This window comes from Silurus meridionalis, chromosome 21 (genome assembly GCF_014805685.1).
Source record: "Silurus meridionalis isolate SWU-2019-XX chromosome 21, ASM1480568v1, whole genome shotgun sequence".
Classification (NCBI taxonomy): domain Eukaryota; kingdom Metazoa; phylum Chordata; class Actinopteri; order Siluriformes; family Siluridae; genus Silurus; species Silurus meridionalis.
In genome coordinates, this window is record NC_060904.1 from 6846017 (window position 1) to 6871153 (window position 25137).

Below are 25137 nucleotides of genomic sequence, written 5' to 3' on the forward strand. Positions count from 1 at the left end.
TATGGTTTATGTAAAACAACACATAATTTGGCCCAACCATTGACATTCCTTTTGGCCTGAAGCAGCATAACATAATATAGAGTGCATTCAGAAAGTCTATAGAACCCTTTATTTTCTTCACATTTTATATGCTTTAAAATATACTATACACAATATACATAATCACATGAAAAAACTATCATTTTTTTACTAAAGAAAAAAACTATCAAATTATCACATTGATGTCACATTGACATAAGGATTCAGAAACTTTGCTATGACAAATGACATTTATTTCAAGTGCATCCCAGTTCTCTGGCTCATCATCAATGGGATCAGGGTTGCACCTAAACTAAATTTGAATTGTCATAGCAAAGGTTCTGAATACTTATGTTAATAAACTTTCTTTCGGCTTCTCCCATCAGGGGTCACCACAGCGGATCATCCGCATGTTTGATTTGGCACGTTTTTACACTGGATGCCCTTCCTAACGCAACCCTCCCCATTTATCCGGGCTTGGGACCGGCACTAAGAGTGCAATGGCTTGTGCAACCCTAATGGCTGATGATCCTAACCACTAGACCACCAGGGAACCTTCTAAATACTTATGTTAATATTTTTCATATTTTAATATTTTTGTTTTTGTTGTAATTGATTTGCCAAATCTTTATTTTTCCTTCTTATATTATTATAGGGTACGAAGTAAAGATTGGTATTAGAAATAAATAATTTGACAACCCTAGTGCTTACCCTGTACCATCATCAGCAAGACCGGTTGCATAAAAATGATTAGCACCGAGTTCCTGTAGACGCCCATCAATGGTTTTTCCACAGTTGCAGAAATTTGTGTAATTGGTGTCCCCCAAAGCTGGATGACAAAAAAAAGATGATTATTCTCCTCTGATAAAAGTGCTCTCCTCTATCACTAATGCAACTCCAGTTTACCTAACAGTGTATAGTGCAGATGAGAGAAGTGGTCACGGGGCAGAGATTTCTTCCTGATCCTCCTCACAAATTTCAGTGCCGTATCTGGAGGTTCACCATCTCCTGTCGTGGAAACGACCAAAACCACAGGTTGTGTTCTTCTTCCAAATTGTACTGCAAATGTGAAAGGAATCAATGGGATAACATCAATCACTCTGAGCAAACAACAAGCAATTGCATTATCCTGTGTTTGAATTTTTACACTGCATTAAAATGGCTGTCTAATAGTAAAAACTTAACGTTACATTATCTTTACATAATCAAAAATGCAAATAATAGGCACAGAGGGCCAACATCTGAGTTTTTTAAGGAACCTATGCAGTATATTGCATCCTGCCACATGTCTTACCTTGTCAGCTTTGCTCAGGCAGCTGATCTCTGCTTCAAAGCCATGCGCTGCGGCCTGTTCGGAGAGCTCCTCTGCTATTGCCTGAGCTTGACCTTTCTGCGAACCATACAGAATCAGGAAGCGAGAGGAGGAAACCCCACGGGGCATGATAACATGGTCACTGTAGAATGAAAATCAAATGCAGGGCACAATTCAGGAACCTTGATATTTTCACACGCAGGTATTGAAAATATTAAATATTTTCTATATCCAAACTCTGATTGATCAGTTTCCAGATCTTTATCCTGGACTTATTATGATAACTTTTTAGTCTTCATGATGCTCTTTGCTTAGATATGTTCTTTAACAAACACTGCTTATTCATACTGAAATCAAGCCACACAAATCAAACATGAATAACTACTACAATTACAATATTGTTATATGTGTCATAGTTATACAAGTCGACTGAAAGGGCTTAAAAAAAAGAGAGATATATACACACATAGTCAGCTCTCACCATTCACCAAAAGAGTCAGCTCTCAACATTCACCAAAAGAGTCAGCTCTCACCAGTCACCAAAAAGAGTCAGCTCTCACCAGTCACCAAAAAGAGTCAGCTCTAATCATTCACCAAAAAGAGACAGCTCTCACCAGTCACCAAAAGAGTCAGCTCACCATTCACCAGTCAGCTCTCACCATTCACCAAAAGAGTCAGCTCATACCATTCACCAAAGAGTCAGCTCACACCATTCACCAAAGAGTCAGCTCTCACCAGTCACCAAAGAGTCAGCTCTCACCATTCACCAAAAAGAGTCAGCTCTCACCAGTCACCAAAAAGAGTCAGCTCTCACCATTCACCAAAAAGAGTCAGCTCTCACCATTCACCAAAAGAGTCAGCTCATCATTCACCAAAAGAGTCAGCTCTCACCATTCACCAAAAAGAGTCAGCTCTCACCATTCACCAAAGAGTCAGCTCTCACCAGTCACCAAAAAGAGTCAGCTCTCACCATTCACCAAAAAGAGTCAGCTCTCACCATTCACCAAAAAGAGTCAGCTCTCACCATTCACCAAAAAGAGTCAGCTCTCACCAGTCACCAAAAAGAGTCAGCTCTCATCATTCACCAAAAGAGTCAGCTCACCAGTCACCAAAAGAGTCAGCTCTCACCATTCACCAAAAAGAGTCAGCTCTCATCATTCACCAAAAAAGAGTCAGCTCTCATCATTCACCAAAAAAGAGTCAGCTCTCATCATTCACCAAAAAGAGTCAGCTCTCACCATTCACCAAAAGAGTCAGCTCATCATTCACCAAAAAGTCAGCTCTCACCAGTCACCAAAAAGAGTCAGCTCTCATCATTCACCAAAAAGAGTCAGCTCTCACCATTCACCAAAAAGTCAGCTCTCACCATTCACCAAAAGAGTCAGCTCATCATTCACCAAAAAGAGTCAGCTCTCACCATTCACCAAAAAGAGTCAGCTCTCACCAGTCACCAAAAAGAGTCAGCTCTCACCATTCACCAAAAAGAGTCAGCTCTCACCATTTCACCAAAAACAGTCAGCTCTCACCAGTCACCAAAAAGAGTCAGCTCTCACCAGTCACCAAAAAGAGTCAGCTCTCACCATTCACCAAAAAGAGTCAGCTCTCACCAGTCACCAAAAAGAGTCAGCTCTCACCATTCACCAAAAAGAGTCAGCTCTCACCAGTCACCAAAGAGTCAGCTCTCACCATTCACCAGAGTCAGTTCTCATCTTTCACCAAAAAGAGTCAGCTCTCACCATTCACCAGTCAGCTCTCACCATTCACCAGAGTCAGCTCTCACCATTCACCAAAAAGAGTCAGCTCTCACCAGTCACCAAAAAGAGTCAGCTCTCATCATTCACCAAAAAGAGTCAGCTCTCACCAGCCACCAAAAAGAGTCAGCTCTCACCACTAACTCAAAAGAGCTGAGTCTCAGTATTCACCCAAAAGAGTCGACTCTTCACAATGAGCTAAATAAATCGAATCCTAATGAAAAATTAAAAGAGTTGACTCTCAACATTTACCAAGATCAGTCGACTCTTGACACTCACTCAAATGTGTCGGTTCTCAAACATTACACCAAAAAGAGTCAAATCTCAACATTTACCTAAACGAGTCAATTAAAAGACGTTTTGTTTGATGTTGGCGATGATGTGAACGTTAGGAAACACGCTTTAGTTCATTTCAGTTCTCCTTACACACACGTGTTGGAATTAAAGTCGGGATTAAATAAAACACTTTCTATAAACAGACGTTCAAAAGCAGAAAAGCGGATATTTGTGTATAAAACACGCCATTATTATCATTAAAGACAAACTGTGTACTTATGATCTTACCTTTATATTTTACTTATAAGAGCAACACGTTCACCTGGGCAAGAGATGACATTTTCCACTTGACGGTACTACACGAGGTTCTCTACCCAACGGAAATATAACAAAAATGCAACCTCCTAAATCACGTGGTCCATTCCACTCAAATCAGCCCTTTATAAATAATCAGGATCGCCCTGTGCACCATACAGTTCACCTTACGGTCCATCCAGATGTGATGTCAAGCGCGGTAGTTGGCCGAGAGTAAAGAAGATCTCGCGAGAGTAGAACATACCATCTTTGTTCACAGTACAATTGAAATTAAATGTAAAGTGTGTTTAATGCATAGTTGAATGCCTTTAGTTTATGAATTGGACTACTTTTATAATGTTTAAAAATACACCGCTATCGTGTGCTTGAGAAATCAAGTAGAATTATAACAACGCGTAGGGCTCTTTGTCTGAAGGGATTTGGTTTCGTCCGGGACGCCCCAAGATTCTTCCAGAAGGCGGCGGCGAGGTGCACACAGCCTCGCGTGGTGGATCTGCTCTTCTCTATATTATAATTAACATAGTGTCCTGGTAGCTCTGTGCGTTTCATCGTTCATAATGTCTACTCTGGGAACGATAGCCTTCGATGAATATGGCCGGCCTTTCATTATTATTAAGGACCAGGAGAAGAAATTTCGGCTGACCGGCCTTGATGCGCTTAAGGTACCACCGTTCTTAATGGCCTAATAACAAAAACCAAAATAGGGCCCTAAAACTTGGGCACTTCTTTGAGTGTGGAGTAATGGCGGCTGCGTCATGCGTAGTGCACTTTGTCTAAGTGGGTTTCTATTTAGGATTCGACCAACGCCTTGCCGGTTTGGCTAGCTAGATTAGCCTGACTTCTTCTTTTTTGTTTTGCAGTTTATGTAGCTATTTAGTATAAAATTACATAGTTAATGCTTGATAATTATTCCCAAATTTTCACTCTTTAATGCATTATGAATATGATGATTGTCTGAATATTGATTATTGCGTGGTTAGCATGGCTGTGCTAGCAGCGTGCTGCTCTGCCCATGTGCATGTGCTGCCTTTTATTTCCCGTGTAACGCAGCCTAGGCAGCAGATCAACTCAGGACTGATCTCTAATTATAATCATTCTTTAGCTTCCTCTAAAAAAAAACTATGATCTTACAGGGTGAATATTTTGTTAGTTGGTAATAATTTTAAAAATGACGTTTAGTTAATAGTCGGATCGTGTGATTGGTTTATGTCATAGGCTTTTAACTGCATTCTGTTTTCCAGTCGCACATCATGGCTGCAAAGGCAGTTGCCAACACCCTGAGGACTTCACTGGGTCCAAATGGTAAGAAATCAGCATAAATAATCCAGATCTCTGGGTCACTGGTCGGAAGGTTGGGGGGTTCAAGCCCCAGCATTGTTAAGATGTCACTGTTGGGCCCTTGAGCAAGGCCCTTAACCCTGTCTGCTCCACTGTATCATGGCTAAATACAGCCTTTTAACATGTATGAAGAGAGTTTCACTGTGCTGTAATGTTTGTGACAAGAAAATAAAAGCCTCTTTCACATCTTGGGTGGGTCACATACACTATATTGCCAAAAGTATTGGGTCACCTGATCTTTCCTGCTATATATGTATATGTCAATTGTATAGGATGTCTTTAGATTTAGAATTTGGAAACTCAGACCTGTTTCAGCAAAATCTGGTTTACATGCTTTGGAGAGGAAGATCTTGCCTGCTATAGAGCTCTGATCTCATCCCTACTGAAAGCCTTTGGGATGAATGTGAACGCTGACTGCACCCCAGGTCTCCACATCTACATCAGTACCTGCTTTTCGTCACACCCTTGTGGCTGATGAAAACAAATATCCATAAGCACACTCAAATCTAGTGGAACATCTTCCCAGAAGAGTGGAGTGAATTATAAGAGCAAATTGGGACTGAATGTGATGCTCAAAAATCACATACCAGACTTACTGCATAACCAAATGCGTTTGGCAATATAGTGTATATGTAACATACAGCCTTTTTTTGCACCATGGGCCAGTTTTACACACATCCGTTTTCTCATGGCCCATGGGCTCCACATAACTAAATACAAAATGTGTATTATATTCATATTAAACATGTAGTTTCATTATGAATTTAACCATTACATATATAATGAAAGTATAATTCAACTCGCTGTAAAACAGAATCAGTGGGAGCTTAATATATCAATACAACCTGCAACTGACAGTGTGGGAAATTGGCACAGGGGGTCGTCATCTTTCCAAATATGTGAAAGTCAATAAAATGGAAATAAATATTACTTCTTTTTGTATTATTATTCTTTCTCTGAGCCCTGGTACCAAATGATCCATGGCTTGGTGGTTGGAGATCCCTGTTTTACAGCCAAGTGAAAGTCTTTCTGCTTCAGATCAGCTCTGTCGCTTGTTTATTTTGTGTCTGATGATTAGTCAAGATGTTGCACTTCTGATCGGAAGGTTGCGAGTTCAAATCTCAGCGCCACCAAGCTGAACTACTGTCGGGTCCACAAGGCCCTTAACCCTTAAGTAATTGTAGATTTGTTTTGGATAAAGGCGTCTGCCAAATGCCATAAATGTAAATGATGAGAGAACATGTCCAGTAAATGACAGCGCTGGGAAAATGTAAGAGCGACTGCAGAAAAGATCATTTGATTATTATTTGTATAAAATTCTATCATAGCATAATCAGAATTTGAGTTTCAAATCAAAGAGGAATTTCTCAGTTTGAATTTAAAATTCTAGGCTGTATTTTACACTTAAGGGTGTACAGAGAAAAAAAAAACTTGGAGGGGGAAATGTGCATCTCCTGAAATAGCTGTCATTTTGCAGGACTCGATAAGATGATGGTGGATAAGGACGGAGAAGTGACGGTCACCAACGATGGCGCTACCATTCTCAGCATGATGGACGTGGATCACCAGATCGCCAAACTCATGGTGGAGCTCTCAAAGTCTCAGGATGATGAGATTGGAGACGGCACCACTGGTGTTGTAGGTGAGAGCCAGCACAGTATTTAATTTGTATTTTTTTTTAAGGCACACATCATTTTGTTTTCGTACCTCGAGCAATTCATTCACTATGTGCACCAAAGAAGGGCTCATGCACCGTGTTTTTCAGCGTGGATCTGTTATTTCAACTCTACAAATCGTGAAGTATCTGAATCATTGTCTGCATCTGCTGCAGTTTAGGGACACTGTATACCGCTGGGCTTTCAAACAACTAGCTTATGTAGTAGCATCATTTTACCAGTTTTCACATGGGTTAGCTGACATTAATTCTACACAGACTTCTGGATAGGGATGCTTATCTGTTTCTTGTGTAGGGCGCAATCATAAAGCTACTTGGCATCTTATTTGACATTGAAACCTATCAGTAAGTGGATGGAGATTCTATGACATCACCTCCTCATTAAGTTCTGGAGCAGCCCTGATCTAAGAGAACGTTTTGTTTGTGCCAATTAGTTGCACCGATTAGTCAGGCACAGTGGCGGAGCATGTACTCGAGTTAAAGTAGAGATACAGTAGGTAAAATATTACTTCTCTAAATGTGCTCCCTTTAACCTTTCATTGAGAAAGTACAAAAGTATTTGCCTTTAAATGTACTTAAGTATCCAAAATACTAAGATTTATTTTGGCTATAATGTTCCTATTATCATTTTTGTCACAAGACTCTTGTTTAATTAATTCGGTTTATGTTAAGACTGTTACACTCATCACACTGATTTAGTAATAGAATGCTATTTGAGTCAAACACTAATTTATGTTTTAAAATTATCATGAGCCTAAAACCTTTTCAATTACTTGAGAAAAATCTGTGTAATTCATCTCAATGTTCTGCTTTCTGTTGACCTGACGCTGAACTGTGTTTGTGCTATGTAGATACCACCAAGCAGCAATTAAATCAAGAGTGCACACTCTATCCTGATTGGTTGCTTGCTGTGTCTAGTGTTTATCCACTCTCAAATAAAAAGGAGTGACTGATTCTGCAAAATGTAGTTGAAAAAAAAAAAGTGAGAGATTTGACTATTCAATCTAGTGAAATGAAAGTCTCCTAAAATGAAAATACTTCAGAAAATGTACAGTTATGGGGAAAAAAACTACTTAAGTACAGTAACAAATTACTGTACAATTTACTGTCCAGGGCTGCATATATCGATTATTTTAGTAATCTAGTATTATACTGATTATTTCATCGAGTAATCGGATGAAAAGTACTTTTTTATTATTATTTTTATTAAAGAGCAATACTAAATATACAAGAGAAAATAAGACTGGTCTCTTTAAAATTCACAAGTAACTTTTTCTAAAAAGTAGTTCTTTTCAAAGTAGTAATACTTTGAAAAGTGTAAACACACTATACAGTGTTTTCTTTGATTTAGTTTGAAAAAAGCCCCACACTTTAAAAACTTTCTTTCATTTTTGGTTTGGCCTGAAACTTTTCTTTGCCCCCACTGTTTTCTTCCTGTCATGCCAAATTCCAACTTTATTTCTCGTAAACATCTAACATTTCTGTTGCATCCACCGGTGACCATGTTGTTGGCCTGAAGTTTAAAACTGTTGGTGTATGAACGAGGCCTCCACTGCTTCATCTTCCCTGTTTCATCTTCTCTAGAACTGATTGTTAGAGTTCTCTCCAGGGATCAGAAGCTTAGTTTAATACCATGCGATTCTATTAATTGTAGCCCATTTCATTTTCAATGTGTATAACTTATTGGCACTACAGAGGGGTGACGCTCTATTGGCTAAGTTGGAATTGTGAGGGGGGAAAAGTCATAATTTAATGTGACAGAAAAGGGCCGCCATAGTGTTTACCTGTCCAGAGCGCTCCAGAGTTTAGCGGATATTAATAATTTGCCCCGATGCATTTTTGTATTCGAATTACACAAGTTACTCAAGAAATCGTTTCAGCCCTCATACACACACACACTCAGTACCTGTTTCATACAAACCAATCTCATACTATTAATGCTCACTTCTAGATGTTAAATGCAGTTCTCATTACTACCTACAGAGGCTGCCAGAAACACATGCACAGCTTTGGAAAAAGATCTAGTCCAATGAAAAAGCCAGAGTAAGGTGGATAATGTATACAAGTAAAGTGGCTTTCCACCACAGGGGCCAGAGTCAACTGTACTTCCTAGGCTGTAACTTCTGCGATACCCAAATGTCAACCTTTGTTGTTTTATTTTTTGTTTGTTTTTTTTTCTCCCCAAGTAGTCACAATGTGAGGGTTTAAATGTTGTCTATAGTATGCATCCATATAATCAGTAGCCAGTGTGCCACTTGAGAATTGACTATACAGTTTAGCCTGCCTTACATGATTCAGCCTTCCATTCAGCCTACAACATAGCATGACGCACACCATCTCTCATTAAGTAGATTTTTTAATCCATGCTGTTTCCTTTAGTTCTTGCCGGGGCTCTCCTCGAGCAGGCCGAGCAGCTCTTGGACAAAGGGATCCACCCAATCCGCATCTCTGACGGCTATGACCAAGCCGCACGAATTGCCATTGATCACCTGGACAAGATCAGCGACAGCTTCCCCGTGGACACGAGCAACACAGAGCCGCTCATTCAGACAGCCATGACTACACTCGGCTCTAAAGTGTAAGTTACACTTTTAACTGCTCTTTTACCTCAGTCAAACTTTACCTTACAATCAGACCTTTTAATGGGAGCCTTTTAAGGGAAATGGGTCAAAGAAAAAAAGTTGAGTTGTACACAATTGCAAGGAATTGTAAATGTGAAGTACGCTCACAGTCACGGAGTATCAAATCGGCCTAGCGTGGCAACAGCGCAGGGCAAATAATCATGCAAATACAGGTGAAGCACATAAAACATTTGAAGGGAGAAAAGGTGTGATCTGTGTCTTGGGTTGTGGCATGGGCGTGGGATCCAGAAATGCTGGTTTGAATGTTTCATAAAATGCTGATCTCCTTGAATTTTTACACCCAAGAGTCTCTAAAGTTGAATTGGGATTGGGATCCCATGGCACCCCAAAGAAATCTTGCGGGAGGCGAGCTGTTTTACCTTTTCGCTGGGTCAAACAAATACAAAGTCAGATTTTTGTTCTTGGCCTACAATAATGGAACTTGGTGTAGTCTTCAGCTGTTGTAGGTCATCTATCTGAAGGGTCGATGTTTTGTGCATTCAGAGGTGCTTTTCAGTTGTAGACTTGCCACGGAAAGATAGACTAACACATGACTGTTGTTTATAGTCAGACTCATGTCCTTCGTGCAAGATGTTTATTCTGTTGTGTTTCTCAGGATTAACCGATGCCACAGACAGATGGCAGAGATTGCTGTGAATGCCATTCTTACCGTGGTAGACATGGAGAGAAAGGATGTGGATTTTGAGCTCATCAAGATGGAAGGGAAAGTCGGAGGTAAACTGGAGGACACTCAGCTTATCAAAGGTGTTGTCGTGGACAAAGAGTTTAGCCATCCTCAGATGCCCAAGGTGGGTTTGTGTGTGTGAAACTGTGAACTGTGTGAAAGTAAAATGTGAAACTATAGCAAGGATTTCTGTTACATTTGGAAGAAGGTAATTTTAAATTAGGCAAGTCTATCTTCTTCTTCTTCTTTCGGCTGCTCCCATTAGGGGTCGCCACAGCGGATCATCCGTCGCCATACCACCCTGTCCTCTACATCTGCCTCTTTTACACCAACTACCTGCATGTCTTCCCTCACCACATCCATGAACCTCCTCCTTGGCCTTCCTCTTTTCCTCCTACCTGGTGGCTCCATCCTCAGCATTCTTCTACCAATATAATTCATGTCCCTCCTCTGCACATGTCCAAACCATCTCAATCTCGCCTCCCTCACCTTGTCACCAAAACATCCTACATGCGCTGTCCCTCTAATAAACTCATTTCTAATCTTGTCCATCCTCGTCACTCCCAACGAAAACCTCAACATCTTCAGCTCTGCTACCTCCAGCTCCACCTCCTGTCTTTTACTCAATGCCACTGTCTCTAAACCATACAACATCGCAGGTCTCATTAATCTGGCTTAATATGCTCTAAAATATATATAGCCAAAAGTTTGTGGACACCTAACCACCACACTCATTTATGTCTTTCCCAGATGTTTTTGTTACCACAAAGCCGGACAAACAATTCGAAATGATGTCTGAATTTTGTAGCTTAATTATTTTTCTTTCCCTTCATTGTAACTAAGGGGTCCAAACCTGTTAAATGCCTCCTTGAAGATGCACTTAATCCACTTGGGCTGAAATGGAATGATGTCTGAGCCCCAGGCTTTTCCAACATGAGTTCTTGGCTTTAAAATTATTTATAAATGAAAGGCCGAACTGCCAAATGAGCAGCCACGTTTTGCAAAATGTACTGGAAAGCCTTCCTGTAACAGTGGAGCATGTTATAATTGCAAAGAGGTAGAAATGTGATGTTCAACAAGCTTGTAAGGATTGTGATGGCCAGGTGTCCACAAACCTTTGACTATATATTTTATGTAATTTACACCACCACTTAAATAATCTTCTGACAACCATTAGAGTGCAGGTTTAGACAAAATGTCGAATGCCGTTTTTCTCATACTGAACTACTTCATCAGTCACTAATTCCTCCTCCATTTGAGAGGAAAAAATAGGACCTCTGAGCAAATCTAGAACACAAATTTAAGGATCTAGCAGATTTTTTTCAACCTTGTAGGGTTGCTGCAGTTTCAGAGCTACTAAGAACATGTTGAATACAAGATTTGTATGAGGCTTTCATGTAACATGCAGTCCATTTACAGGTTCTAAAGGACACAAAAATTGCCATCCTGACCTGCCCATTTGAGCCACCCAAGCCTAAAACCAAGCACAAGCTGGATGTGACCTCAGTGGAAGACTATAAGGCTCTACAGAAATATGAGAAGGATAAGTTCCTGGAGATGATTAAGCAGGTTAGTCTGTAGTCTACACTTGTATAGTAGCTGAATGAATGCTGGTTAATTTTGTGATTGAGCGTGTGTGCGCACACACACACCCCTGTATGTATCATAAGTTTTGTTTTGTTCGAGCTGTGTAAGCAGCACTGTGGCTAATAATATAAACAGGGTGACTATCACTTGCCATGTTTAGGCTTCTTGGTTAGGAAAAAAATCAATAAAGAGTGACATGAGAGAATATGATCAAATGATCTAATAACTGGTAAATGAATTCAACAATTTGTTAATGTCATTACCACCAGGTGAAGGATAATGGCGCAAATCTTGCCATTTGCCAGTGGGGCTTTGACGATGAGGCGAATCACCTGCTGCTGCAGAACGAGCTCCCTGCTGTGCGCTGGGTCGGAGGGCCTGAGATTGAGGTAATTACAAATCGAACGGTGTATTTACATTGAGAGAAGATTTTGTTCTATTGTTGGTATTGTGCTCATCACTCATTTTTCTGATTTAGCTGATTGCCATTGCCACCGGCGGCCGCATTGTGCCCAGGTTCAGCGAGCTTACTCCAGAGAAATTGGGCGCCGCCGGCCTTGTGCGAGAAGTTTGCTTCGGCACAACTAAAGACCACATGCTCATCATCGAAGAGTGCAAGAATTCCAGAGCTGTTACTATCTTCATCCGTGGTGGAAACAAAATGGTAAGTGTTGGAAGTTAAAAGATAAACTTTGACTCTTCCTAACAGTGTCTGATAGTAAAGAAATATAAAAAAAAAAATCTATTAAAAATCTCACCGTGTTTGTGGTATGATGTGGTCAGATTATCGAGGAGGCTAAGAGAGCACTGCATGATGCCCTGTGCGTCATCCGTAACCTGGTCCGCGACAACCGCATTGTTTATGGCGGCGGTGCATCTGAGATTTCCTGTGCTCTTGCTGTTAATGAAGCTGCTGATAAGGTACAGTACTGTCACTTTCTAAATCTCCAGCCCAGAAAATATAAAGGAACGATACAGATATCGATAACTGGTAAGATGTTTTCATTGAATTATTTAATTTTTCCTCAACAGTGCCCCTCTCTGGAGCAGTACGCCATGCGGGCATTTGCCGACGCTCTAGAAGTCATTCCCATGGCTTTAGCAGAGAACAGCGGATTAAACCCCATTCAGACAATGACTGGGGTCAGAGCCCGGCAAGTCAAAGAAGCAAACTCTGCACTGGGAATCGACTGTCTGCGTCTGTCCACTAACGGTATGTAGATGTGTTCGATCATAGGAGCTCCTCTATAAATAGATCAAGATGGCAAAAAAAATTATACATTATACAATTATAAGAGTGTATTCTTTTTTCCAACACTATCCCTAAAAAAAATCAGTATCAGGGTTTCAAAAGGGTCTTAAAAGTCTACAAAATAAAACATCTAATTTTGGCCTTAAAAAGTCTTAAATTTGCTGTTCTCCATCTTAAATACTTTTAAATGGGTCTTAATTTTCTGTCAATGTAAAAATATAACAAAAAATCAGCAAAACCAAGATTTGTCTTTTTAAACTTAGTCCTATTTATTCCCACGGTCTATTGTGTAGGAAAAATATCTTCCAAAAGTCTGTGGACACCTGACTATCAAATCCATATAGGTGTTTCTAGCAGTTAAACAAGCTGTGAACAAGCTTAATCAAGACATGGTTGAAGTGAAAGAACTCGAATGACCTGCACCTTTGAGATCGATTACAACACCGATTTTACCCTCAGGTTAACTCCCCACAAACTGACAATTCTACTGGAATACTTTTCATTTAAATTTGATTTGTATAGAGCTTTTAACAATGGACAGTGTTCTCAAAGCAGCTTTAAAGAGATAAAGTTGGAATGTAAGTTTAGCGCCTAGAAGTTTATTACTATAAGCAAGCCAGTGGCTCCTTTGGTAAGGGAAAAACTCCAAGATGTTAAAACCTTGAGGAATCAAACTCAAAAGGGGAACTCATCCTTGTATATCTTTGGTGCCACCAGAATATCAGTATGTGAACACTATTCAGGAATCTAAAATGAAATGACCCTATTAGACTGTAGAAAGGACATTACTCAATCACACTCTGGTGCTCATGTTTCTAATTCACTGTTGTTTGTATGATTTTTATAATCACACTGTCACCCAAATGAGGATGGGTTCACCCTTTTAGTTTGGTTCCTCTCAAGGTTTCTTCCTCATACCATCTAGAAGTTTTTTCTTGCCACAGTCACCTCAGGCTTGCTCACTGTGAATAAATATACAGTTCACATATTAAAATTTTTGTTTTATAATTTAATATTTTGTAAAGCTGCTTAAAGACAATGTCCATTGGGAGAACCACTATAGAAATAAACTTGAATTGAATGAGGTGTACAAAAAGCACAAGTATAATGGTCAGGTGTCTATAGGAATCTAAAGTTAGTTTCATATTCAGATATGGTTCCTGTATATCTGCTTAATTAGCCATACCAATGTGTTTTTTTGTTTTTGTTTTTTTTTTAATTATTGTTTATAGGATCACATCATTAACAATTACTACTATCAATGAATGATTAACCAATAATCCAAAACCCGTTTTCTTCTTTACAGACATGAAGCAGCAACATGTGATTGAGACCCTCATTGGAAAGAAACAGCAGATTTCCCTAGCAACCCAAGTGGTGAAGATGATCCTGAAGATCGATGACATCAGAAACCCTGGCGAATCTGAAGACTGATCATGTCTCAAGCACTCAATGCAACAGCATTGTTTAGCGTTATTTATCATTTCATACAGCACTCGTTCACCGTGTAGATGAGAAACAATTAAAATGTTGTTAACTTAGTGTTTTTGTTGTTCATTGTAAAGGAGTGTAATGTTTCTGTAATGACTTATTTGCTACGCTAGATCAGAGGTGCCCAAATGTTTTCCTAGGAAGTGGCAAAAATCCATGCAGAATTATACCAAACATAATATTCAAATTAAAGCTGTGGTTCCTCATTTAAAAGATTTAATACAACTTTAAATCAATAAAAAGGACTTGTTACTCTAGACTGCAATAGTTAAGCAGATACCCAATACAGTAATTCAGGGACCACTAATGAGTCATGAAGCTGGTTCATTGGTTCAATGTTTTTCCTGTTCTCCTTCCACCTATATAAGGAATAGCAGGCCAAATCAAAGAACATCATAGTGCCCTAGTTTGGGAATCTCTGCTGAAGATAGAACAAAAACAAGAAAATCATATTTCTTTGATTTGGTTCCACAGTAAGAGTCATTAAATGACCTCATTTACAAATTTGTATATAGGGTTACTGGCAGCACTTCCTTTTGTCAGATTGCAAAAACTGGTCATGTCATTGAAAAACAATTTAGTTCACTCTTTGGCTAACTTTACAATAGTGGCTTAACATTTTGTGAACTTTATATATGCAAGAGCAGCATTTTACTTTTAACAGTCTTATACCACTGTGCTCCAAGCTCAAGCATGCAACATCTTACTAAAACCCTCAAACGGTTTCGGGATTCGTTATGCCCTGGTTGTCTTTTTAAAGCGTACTGATCATCACGTGCTTACACACAATAAACCAGCTCTGGTAATAAAATCTATGGATTTTTTGATCAACAAGAAAGATTGAGTACTCAAATGATCCACATATGTCAACAAAAGCATTGCTATTTTATTTAACAGATTTCTCATTGACATGTTTGAGTTTTTAATTGACAATTTTCCAATCATCTGAGATTGAGAGATTGTAAAAAATAATAGGGAAAAAAAACCCTAGAAAGCACTCAGCACTAACTAACCCATAAATTTAAAATACAAAGAACAATGCAATGAAGTTTCAGGATACCCACATTCTCAAAGAACACCATTCAGCCTCAGTACTACTAGGTTCCTTGATCGTCACACAGTGGATCGTTACGTATCTAGCACACCTACGAACCGTTATAATACAAGTAAACAGAGAAATACACTGGGCAAAAGTTTATGGACGCCCGTCCCATCATAACCCTAAGCGGTTTTAAGACCTCCCATTTTAGATTTAGTCCCCCTGCCAACTAGAACCTCTGCGCCACCTTCTGTGAAGGCGTTCCTGGCCTGTGATTGTGCAGACCACTTCCACTCGCACGTTGCATCATGTCACAGTGGATCAAATACATGTTGCAATTCTATACAAGCAGGAATGATTTCTTTCGGCTTCTCCCATTAGGGGTCGCCTCAGGGGCCATCCGCATGTTTGATTTGGCATTTTGATTTGCCCTTCCTAACGCAACCCTCCCCATTTATCCGGGCTTGGGACCGGCGCTAAGGCTTGTGCAACCCTAATGGCTGGGGTTGGTTCCCTGACCGGGGATCGAACCCGGGCCGCAGCAGTGAGAGCGCTGCATCCTAACCACTAGACCACCAGGGAACCTCGCACTTCTATACAAGCATGTGCTTCTAAATTTGTTGGGATTGTTTGAGTACAGCCGAAGTCGGTGTTAGTCGGGTGTCCACATATTTTTAACCACAGTGCATGTCTATGCCTGGAAAGAATGCATAGTATAAAAGATCGTCGCTACGTTGAAGCATTTAACTACTCCTAAAAGTAAAATATGATCAACACAACATCCCCAGAATATACTCAGTTGTAGATCTTACTCTAATCTTACAAAGACGTCAATTAGTAAGCGTCGCTTCGTGAGCTATACTGAGTGAACTCTGTTTTGAAGCAAAGCCGTCTGCACATCTGAAGCAGGGAAACGACGTACAGCCTGGTTTGTATCGGGAGTTAAAAACAGGGACAATGACCCATCTAGGCCATAAGAGTGCAACATGGTTTTTGTTCAGTACATTTCATATTGAACTAAACAGGCAATGGGATGTCAGAGGGCTATTATTAAACTGACTGTAAAAAAAGGTCATTATTAAAAAGAATAACATGTAACCGTGTACTTGAAGCATTCTGTATTGGGGGATGTGTAGGACAGCACGAACCTGCTGACATTCCACAGAATTATATGGAAAGAAAAAAAAACCCACAATGTTGCTTCTTAATACATTTGTTCATTGTAATCTTTGGCAAACTGCTGTGGTACAAAAGGAAAAAAAATCCTTTAGGGACGTACCTTTATTGGTAAATAAACTTAAGTATCATCGCCTTAGTCATGAACTTATAAAGGACCATTTGTTTTCTTTTAAAAAAAAAAAAAATGACGCTTTCGGATGAAATCCGTCTGCGCTGTCAAGAACCAGCCAATAAGTTTAGACGCATTTGGCTGAATCGGAGAGTTTAGAAGCCTTTAGAATTGATCCTGTTGCTTTTAAATCGTCGCATGGATGACTTTTTTTCAGCTTAATTGGTAGCTATACATGCCCACACTATATCACTATGACAGCCATGCTTCACAGACGACATGGGATGATTCAGATCATGAGCAATTCTCTTCTTTCTCTTTTTTGGTCTCTCCCTCAGATTCTGCTACAGAAGATCCTTGTTCCTCCTGTCCACAGGGTGGTGTTTCAGTACTTTCAGCCTTTTTTGTTTGCTTTTTGCCATTTTTACATCTTCCTTTAGTCTTCCTCTCTTTAAGGCTTACGGCAGACCAACTGTATTTACTCTGGTGAAGTCTTCTCTTGATAGTCGACTCCGACACGGTGACACCTACCTCCTGGAGGGTGCTCTTGATCTGGCCAACTGTTGTGAAGGGGTTTTTCTTCACCAGGGAAAGAATTCTTCTGTCATCCCCCTCGGTCGTTTTCCGAGGTCTTCCGGACCTATGGTTGTTCATGAGGTCGCCAGTGTGCTCTGCCTTTTTAAGAATAGACCAAATAGTCGACTTCGCCACACCTAACGTTTTTGCGATTTCTCTGATGGACTTGTTTTCATTTTTCAGCTTAATGATGTTTTGCTTCACAGGCAGCGACAGTTCTTTAGACTTCATGTTCAAATTTTACCGCAACAAATTCCCAAAATGAATGCAGCAATTTACATCAATTCGACCGTTTCTCCCGTTCCTTCGAAGGGAATTTAACGCGTTCTAGTATTAGAAAGTTAATAAACAACAATTTAAGTACAACTAAAGCAAAAAGGGACAGTGTGATGATTGTCATTAATTACATTTACAAATGCATTGTGAACTCGACAGTGTGAACGAGCAACAAGATTGGGAATAAAGCCTCTAATTTAAACTTGATTTATTTGTAACCGATTAATACTAGATGTATTTCTTTAGCCAGTTAATCATGTCCTGCCGGGCCTCCAGGATGTACGGTTTATCCTCTGGATTGACCTCTTCTCGTTTACGATGCACAAATCCGTGAGTCTGATTGGGAAAAATCTTCACTTCGAAGTCAACGGTGCATTTATCCTTCAGGTTTGCCTCAAGGGTTGTCACCTTTGGTTTAAAAAAAAAAAAAAAAAAAAACCAATTAACTACAAAACAATTGTTTTTTTAATCACCAGGTTAAAATTGGAAGTTGAATGTCTCACCTGGTCAAGTGGTATCACTGTGTCTTTTTCAGCAAAGATGAAGAGAGTTGGACTTTGTAGTTCATAACGATCTTCTCGCTCTCGGACAATCCCTGCAAAAAAGTATATTCATTGGGTGAAGGTGTTAATAAGCAGATACATAGATGAGTAACATCCTTCTAAAACCTGTACTCAAGCGTGGCTTTGTGATTTTCCACTATTTCTCTTTGCCTGCGTTTCTGGCTTTTTTTAAATGGAAAAAAAGCCATTCGTTTTGAAAGCAGACTTTTCACTACATCGCACAGGCAACAACCACTGAATGTCAGTGTTCGGCATTTTTTCTGTAACTGTACCAGCAATGTGCCATTTAACCAATTGTTATTTTTGAGGTGCATCTCACTTGTGTAACTTATGTTCATCTAAAGAAAAACCCAAAGATCCGTGCAAAGCAAAATAAGCAAATGGGCACTAAACCTTTTCAAAGTGGGGGAGAATGTACAACGTTTACAAATGCAAAACATGCAAAGCGACTTAATATTCAAAATAAATACTACGACTGATTTACCGTAGACTGAAACTCCAGCCTTAATTTCAGGATATTGGAGGGATATATAGTGTGTGGCAACTCCACCCCAACAGAACCCAACCACTCCAATGCTTTTGGCTCCGATTTCTTCCTTGAGGTATTTCAAAACCACATCCACCTCCCTAATAAAAATAAAAATGCATCATTAATACATTTATTATTAAACACTGGATTTAAAATTCAATCATGGAGATGATAACAGCAAAGAGGGAACTAAATGTGAATTTCCAACTGATCAGGTGTCCACATACTTTTTGGCCATAAAGTGATAGAGAGCAAGACATTCGGATTGTTAAACATTATGATTAGAGATTAACTTGTTGACGTTGGTGGGTTTTTTATCCTCAAGCCACTGTTGAAATGTTGACCAGTCACTTGAAGCACACCATGGCTCCTTTCCAAGAAAAAAGTCTGGGCAAACAGCACTGTTTTCAGGATGGAAGGGGGGAAAAAGACCAAGTAAGCTCATATTGCTCATTCTGTAGTTGTATAAAATATAATTTGTAGTTAAATTAGTGAAAAATTATTTGGGCACATATTCTATTTGTAAATTTTTTTTTCCCTCCAAAAATGCCCATTGTGTTATATACTTGGTTACAATCCGATTATTGATTTTGGCATAAAGAATAATATATTACACGTATCCATTTGATGCGAGCATGTCAGCCATGTATCGAGTATTGGGTAGCTGCCATCCATAAATGTCTTGAATTACTATAAGGGCTTTGTCTGTTGGTGCTTTTGGTTTCACCAGATAAGCTTTAACATGCTCAATCTGAACCTCCTCGCCAAGACTGCCATATTCCATCCTGTCCCCAATGTCACACGGGCATGGTCTGGCTTCATTTGCCATCTATAAATTGAAACAATTCATCAAATGCTGAAAAAAAATGTAAATACCTGTCATTGTGCTGCAGCATTTTCAAAAAAGGTAAATACACTTACTACAGAAATTAGAAACTACAAAAATCTTGTCCACTGAGGAGTTCCAATAATAGCTGGAAAGAAATGTGTGTAGTGAGTGCACTTTTTTCATGCAAACTTGACCACTACAGTAACACCATGCACTATATGGCCAAAAGTATGTAAACAACTGGGTATTTACAACCATATTTAAACCTTTCTTAATGCCTTATTGTTGTAGCATTAAGAGTCCCCTTCCCTGAAACCTAGAAGGCTCAATAAAAATAAAAAATAAAAAAATAAAAAAAAAAGACATGCCAGCTGCCTGATACGCCTCTTTATCAAACATCAGCACATGACCCCACAAATCCCCAATCAAGCTTTAAAATCTAACGCAAAGCCTTTCCAAAAGAGTGATCATTTAACAGCAAAAGGTAAACCTGAACTGGTATGTTCAACAAGTACACATGTCTGTAACAATTCAACTAATTCATTTAGTCCATTTAACTACACGCCGTGTTTCCCCATGGACCATTATTACGGATGCACCACCCGCTAAACTCTGTACTAGGGCTGCAGCTATCAATTTCTTTTAGTAATCGGATAAGAAGTACTGTTTTCATTATTAAAGAGGAATACTAAAAAAAAATTACATGTATATTGCTAAAATTGCATGCAGGAATCTCTGAAAAATTGCCATATTACCTCAAAATGCAAATACAAATATATAAAGAAAAATCTAATTACAAAGCTAAACGCACTGTACAGTGCCATTTTTCATTCTGCAGCGTCTTGTGGAGAGCGCTAAACAAGAGTTTAATAGGTGGTGCTTCAATAATAATGGTCTGTGCGGAAACACAATGCTCTGTGTGTAGTTAAATGGACTACAAAGCACTGAGGCAAATTAATATGCCCGACGATTTTTTGTTATTCAAAGAATCGTTTCAGCCCTACTCCTGACCACTCTGGGGTCTCATTTATAAACATGGCGTACGCGCAAAACAGGGCTGAATGAGGGCACTTTCACCAATCAAGTTTTTTTTTTTTTTTTAAAAAGGTCAAACTTTGCAGGGTAAGTAGCTTACGCCTGTTTTCATCCTCGTTTTCATCCTCGTTTTGTGCGTATGCCACATTAATAAAGGAGACCTCTGGAGAGGTAAACACAGAAGATGCTGCAGAATCAAAAATGGAGGAATGAAGAGAAAACAGTGAGAAGTGAGGAGAAGATTCAGGGAAAAGAACACAAAGTTTGGGATTATTCAAAACTAAACACACTATACAGCTAAAGTTTCAAAATTAATTAGTCATTTAACTAGTTCTCTTATCCACTGTCAAGTTTGTTTCGATTTGGCAGAGTGTGGCATATTTCAAACAATGTAGGCTGAATCAGTCAGGCACTTCACTTGAACACGTTGCACACATGGTCTCATTTCTAGAAAGCAGTTCAAGACGTTACGCCTTCCACATTGGCTCCTTTTTTCACTTCTCTGTTAATGGTGCGTTTACCTTTTTAAAAATCATTTGAAATTGATTTTTATACGTTTTATTGTTTCAGCAATAAAAATTTTCATTTTTCTCTTGTATATTTAGTATTGCTTCTTAATAAAGAAAAAGTACTTCTTATCCAATTACCTGGTTAAAAGATGGACCAATTGGTAGAATACTCTATTACTAAAATAATCGATAGCTGTAGCCCTAAAGCTGAGTGAAGTTGAATTAAAGATGACAAAAGAGAAAGATATTCATTTTGAACTATTTTAAAAGAGACTAGATTAGCAAATTTAATTAAGTCATTCATAGAAATCTTTGGCATGTACAGGACATTTTCTGAATCTCTTTCAGACAATCAAATTTTTGTTTGATTTAATTTCCGTTAAACAGGTATTTTTTTTCCAGGTTCATGTATAATGGCCAGACAAAATTATTTGTCTGACATCAAAATTAACCACTATTTAAAGTTTAAATAGCACAGATGTCTACAAAATGCCCACCAGCCCCATACCAAGATGATGACTAGTCCTGAGATCATAAAAATATCCAGTCTAGTAAAATTGAAAATGTAAAAAGTCTTGCTTTTCTTTTGCTTCACACCTTAAATATATTTTTGCTGCGTGTCAAGTCCATCAAGATTGTCAATGGTAAAATGTAGAATTACTCCAATAATATAATAAATAACTTTATTGCATTCCTTTTAATGCACAATTCTTCCAGCATTAAATGTACACTGTGGAACATTGTGTAAAATGTAAATAGAAATAGAAAAATTAGCAAATCGTTCAATCCAATCTTTTATTTATAGCACAAAGAAAATGTTAAATGTTCAAACTAAGGAAATGTAGTATTTCAAGGAAAAGAAAATTGCAACATCAGGCTGCAATATCTCAAAACAGTTGGGACACAGCAACAAAAAGCTATAAAAGTAAGTATTACTGAAAAGAAACAGCTGCAGGAACATGAACATATCAATAATGTGATTAGGAATTTTAAAAAAAATTAAAAAAAAACATTTTTAGTAAAGATACACAAAAACACTGTGTCTACCAATTGTGAAACAAATATCTGAACATGATACAGAAATGCTGAAGTGTTATCTGAACCAAAGCTCATTTAAAATGGACCGAGGCAAAATAGAAAACTGTTCTGTGGTCAGATGAATCAAATTTTGCATTTGTGCTTATTGGATAAGCAGCTTTTACATCTGGAAAAGCTCCATCAATACTGAAGGGTATATTTAAGCATGAAAGTAACATATGCTTCTATTCAGACATCATTTCCAGGGAAGGCCTTGCATATGTCAACGAGATGATGCTAAACAACATATTGCAACGATCAGAACAGCATGGCTTCTTAGTAGAAAAGTCAGAGTGCTGAAATTACCTCCCTGCAGTCCAGATCTTTTACCAATTCAAAACATTTGGCGCATCATGAAATGAAAAATACAACAAAGAAGAGCCAGGAATGTTGTGCAACTAGAATCCTGTATCAGACACAAACAGGACAACATTTTAATCCCAAAACTCCAGCAATTGGTGTCCTCAGTTCCCAGACATGTAAACTGTTGTTAAAAGAAGCAGGATGCTACACAGTACAACCTTTTGGAGACCCACTGAAGCAAATCAAATTCAAAACATTTTTCCCCCCTACAATGAATACGCTTCCTAACGGTAAACGCGTTTTCTATGCACTTTTGTGAATAAAATGTGGGTTTATGAAATTTGAAAAACGATGCATTCTGGTTTTATGGACATTTTACTTTTTTGGAATTGGGGATGTACAATCACAATCTTTTATGAGCTGGAAATTAAAGTCAGTTTCTCCTTGTGCAATTAGGTCAAACTGGGTTTTAAAATGTTCCCGCTTGCCAGGTGAACTTTGTTACTTTACTGTTTAATCAGTAAGCATACAGGTTGATGAAAAACGGTACTAAAAAGCAATTCAAATGTATGGCAGCCATCTTGTGTACATTAACAAGAATAATCCATCTTTTTTAACCTTTCAGATTCAATCCTGTAATAGATTGCAGATTACAGTACTAATGCAGAAAACTACTTATCCAGCCAACCCTAAAAGCTATATAACTACCTTTCAACAATGTTTGTCAAACTCAAAAATCCACCGCTTCTCTTCTTTACAAGCAGGTATGTCCTTGTTTGTGTTCAGGAATGCATTTGTGTAAAGAGTACAATGACGCACATGCATTACTAGTATCCTTTCAATTGGCACTGAAACTGATCTAGAAGAACTGGGGAGGTTAAAGGAGGTATTACAGCAAGGTATTCTCTGCTAACCTAAACACATCAAAATCTAGACTTACATTTAAATATCCTTTTCCATGAATGTATATTACAATTATTCCCAATAGTCAATTCTAGCGTTTATTGTTGGTTGCACTGCCACAGAGTTTCCAGTAGTGACATGCTTAAGAGTTTCTATCCAATCATATTTCAGCCATCATGTGTTGCCAGGGTCAAAGAAATGTGTCTCAAGGCCTTCAGAATCAACAATGCGGGTGCTTGTAGCTTCGAATACATGAAAATTAAACGCTCGCATTAACAACCCGATATTGAGGTTTCGACACCGGGGCCATTTGGCATGTATACAATAACATCTGCATTTGCAGGTCCTTTGATTGGATAGTCAGAGAGTGCGCAAGTCAGAGCTAGCAAACTGCACAAGTTAAAATATAGACTTAACAGTTGTTTCTTATTTATTTATTGGACACCACTGAAAGCATAGGCGTGGAATGCACAACCAGCCATTAGTATCCAAGCATGGGCCTTTTGGAAACTTGTGTCCCCTCAACTTGAAATACTTAGTCAACGTTGAGTATTCATACTGAGCAGGGTTTTTTGTTTTAACTACAAGTATTCTTCTCAACTGGAAGTTCATGGAGTGAACTTGTTTTTGCTTTGGGAATTTTTGTGTACGATCATTTACAACAATGTTATTATCAACCACAAGTGTGTTAATCTGGGGCCATGACCGTCTCACTTGTGTCGACCAATATATGCACTACTATTTTAGGTGTACAATATTATTTACTTTTACCACATTTCATAATGTACATATTTGAAAACGTGTGTATTCTATTGCATGTAAATCCTACGTAAACCTTTGGCAATAAAGTCGAATTTGAAACTTGAGTGATGTAAAAACCAATAAAGCTGCTTACAGCCATTAGTCATATTATAGAACCATTTATTTCAGTTCAAGAGAGAGATATTAGTTTGTCAGATCTGAAAACACTGGCTATAGTAGGGGGTGTCTGAGGAAATTAAAAATGGATGTATCACAGTTAGCCGGTTAGCTTGTTGGGACCAAAAGACAAACATGGAAGTGTTGAGGTGAATTACAGCGTCGTTTTAACCTGCAAATTCCCACTTACGAGACAAGTCGAAGACAGATTTCTTGGATTTTTCCTGCCAAGTATGTATGTCTATGCCCTGGAGCAGGGTCCTGTCGGGGCGGAATGTGTTATAGACTTAACCCTAATAAAACCATCAGCCAAACATGTTAAGATGTCTGGCCATTTTGAGCTGGAAACAAATATAAAAAGATATACCGCTTTGTTTTTTTACTGAATGGATTCCTGTAAGATTTGGTCATCTGGGAGATCTTGTGTTGCATAAACAGAACTGAACAATATAATACAGCACTGTTTCCTGGTCCGGTGTGGGGGTTGTTGCATTGAACGTAATAATACTTTGTATGTATGCAAATCTGTAAAATATTGACCTGAATCCTGACAAAATAAACTCGAATTCGTTCGTTTCTGTAAACGCGAACAAGATCCCCACGGCAGCCATCTTGTGTACGCGTGGTTAATAGCAAGTGCAATCCAGCCTTTATAACCTGTACTACCTCCAGACTTGAGCATCAGATTTACGTTACTAATGCAACAGAAAAATACACAGGCGATCATGAATCCAAATTATCCACCTTCTGTATCATTGTTTCTGTCAAACGCGAAAATCCCTTCTTCACACACACGGACGCGTTATAATAAATTGTATATTTGCGTTTGCATTTCACTTACCGTTAAAGTTTTATTTTTTTTTGTTGCAATAAACCAATGATAATGGAAAAGAAACAGATTCCAAAAGCTATGGCGGTCGAAGAAGGACAGCATTCAACTCATTTATCTGAACATGGCCCCTTTAGAAACG

At 38.7% G+C, this 25137-nt stretch overlaps 3 protein-coding genes across 3 annotated transcripts in view; 1 reads left to right on the top strand and 2 right to left on the bottom strand.

Annotated features, from left to right (window-relative positions):
- The window catches only part of mtrr (5-methyltetrahydrofolate-homocysteine methyltransferase reductase), a 37712-nt gene extending 33764 nt beyond the window's left edge, over window positions 1–3948 (bottom strand). Inside the window, 5 exon segments of the mRNA XM_046834067.1 lie at window positions 730–847; window positions 925–1059; window positions 1062–1077; window positions 1313–1472; window positions 3646–3948. Of these exon segments, the coding sequence (XP_046690023.1) occupies window positions 730–847; window positions 925–1059; window positions 1062–1077; window positions 1313–1459 (416 nt within the window). The 5' untranslated portion in view covers window positions 1460–1472; window positions 3646–3948.
- Window positions 3949–4085: 137 nt separating this feature from the next.
- On the top strand, window positions 4086–14372 carry cct5 (chaperonin containing TCP1, subunit 5 (epsilon)). Its single transcript, XM_046834069.1, has 11 exons — window positions 4086–4334; window positions 4914–4974; window positions 6488–6652; window positions 9065–9263; window positions 9923–10115; window positions 11411–11560; window positions 11848–11967; window positions 12057–12242; window positions 12362–12499; window positions 12611–12791; window positions 14137–14372. The coding sequence occupies exons 1-11, from the start codon at window positions 4230–4232 to the stop codon at window positions 14262–14264; spliced, it is 1626 nt and encodes a 541-aa protein (XP_046690025.1). The 5' UTR covers window positions 4086–4229; the 3' UTR covers window positions 14265–14372.
- Window positions 14373–17693: 3321 nt separating this feature from the next.
- Window positions 17694–25137, bottom strand: cmbl (carboxymethylenebutenolidase homolog (Pseudomonas)). Its single transcript, XM_046834070.1, has 6 exons — window positions 25008–25137; window positions 19207–19421; window positions 18886–18993; window positions 18548–18690; window positions 18004–18095; window positions 17694–17908 (listed from the first exon to the last, which is right to left on the bottom strand). The coding sequence occupies exons 1-6, from the start codon at window positions 25098–25100 to the stop codon at window positions 17729–17731; spliced, it is 831 nt and encodes a 276-aa protein (XP_046690026.1). The 5' UTR covers window positions 25101–25137; the 3' UTR covers window positions 17694–17728.

What these genes read in the sequence shown, in the direction of transcription:
- cct5 (XM_046834069.1), top strand. Translation starts at nt 4,230, where the DNA reads ATGTCTACTCTGGGAACGATAGCCTTCGATGAATATGGCCGGCCTTTC. An exon ending in CGGCACCACTGGTGTTGTAG is followed by an intron (nt 6,653 to 9,064) that starts GTGAGAGCCAGC and finishes TGTTTCCTTTAG; the next exon opens with TTCTTGCCGGGGCTCTCCTC. An exon ending in TCCGTGGTGGAAACAAAATG is followed by an intron (nt 12,243 to 12,361) that starts GTAAGTGTTGGA and finishes TGATGTGGTCAG; the next exon opens with ATTATCGAGGAGGCTAAGAG.
- cmbl (XM_046834070.1), bottom strand. Translation starts at nt 25,100, where the DNA reads ATGCTGTCCTTCTTCGACCGCCATAGCTTTTGGAATCTGTTTCTTTTC. An exon ending in CTCGCATCAAATGGATACGT is followed by an intron (nt 18,994 to 19,206) that starts GTAATATATTAT and finishes TCCTGAAAACAG; the next exon opens with TGCTGTTTGCCCAGACTTTT. An exon ending in AAACCCACCAACGTCAACAA is followed by an intron (nt 18,691 to 18,885) that starts GTTAATCTCTAA and finishes TATTTTTATTAG; the next exon opens with GGAGGTGGATGTGGTTTTGA.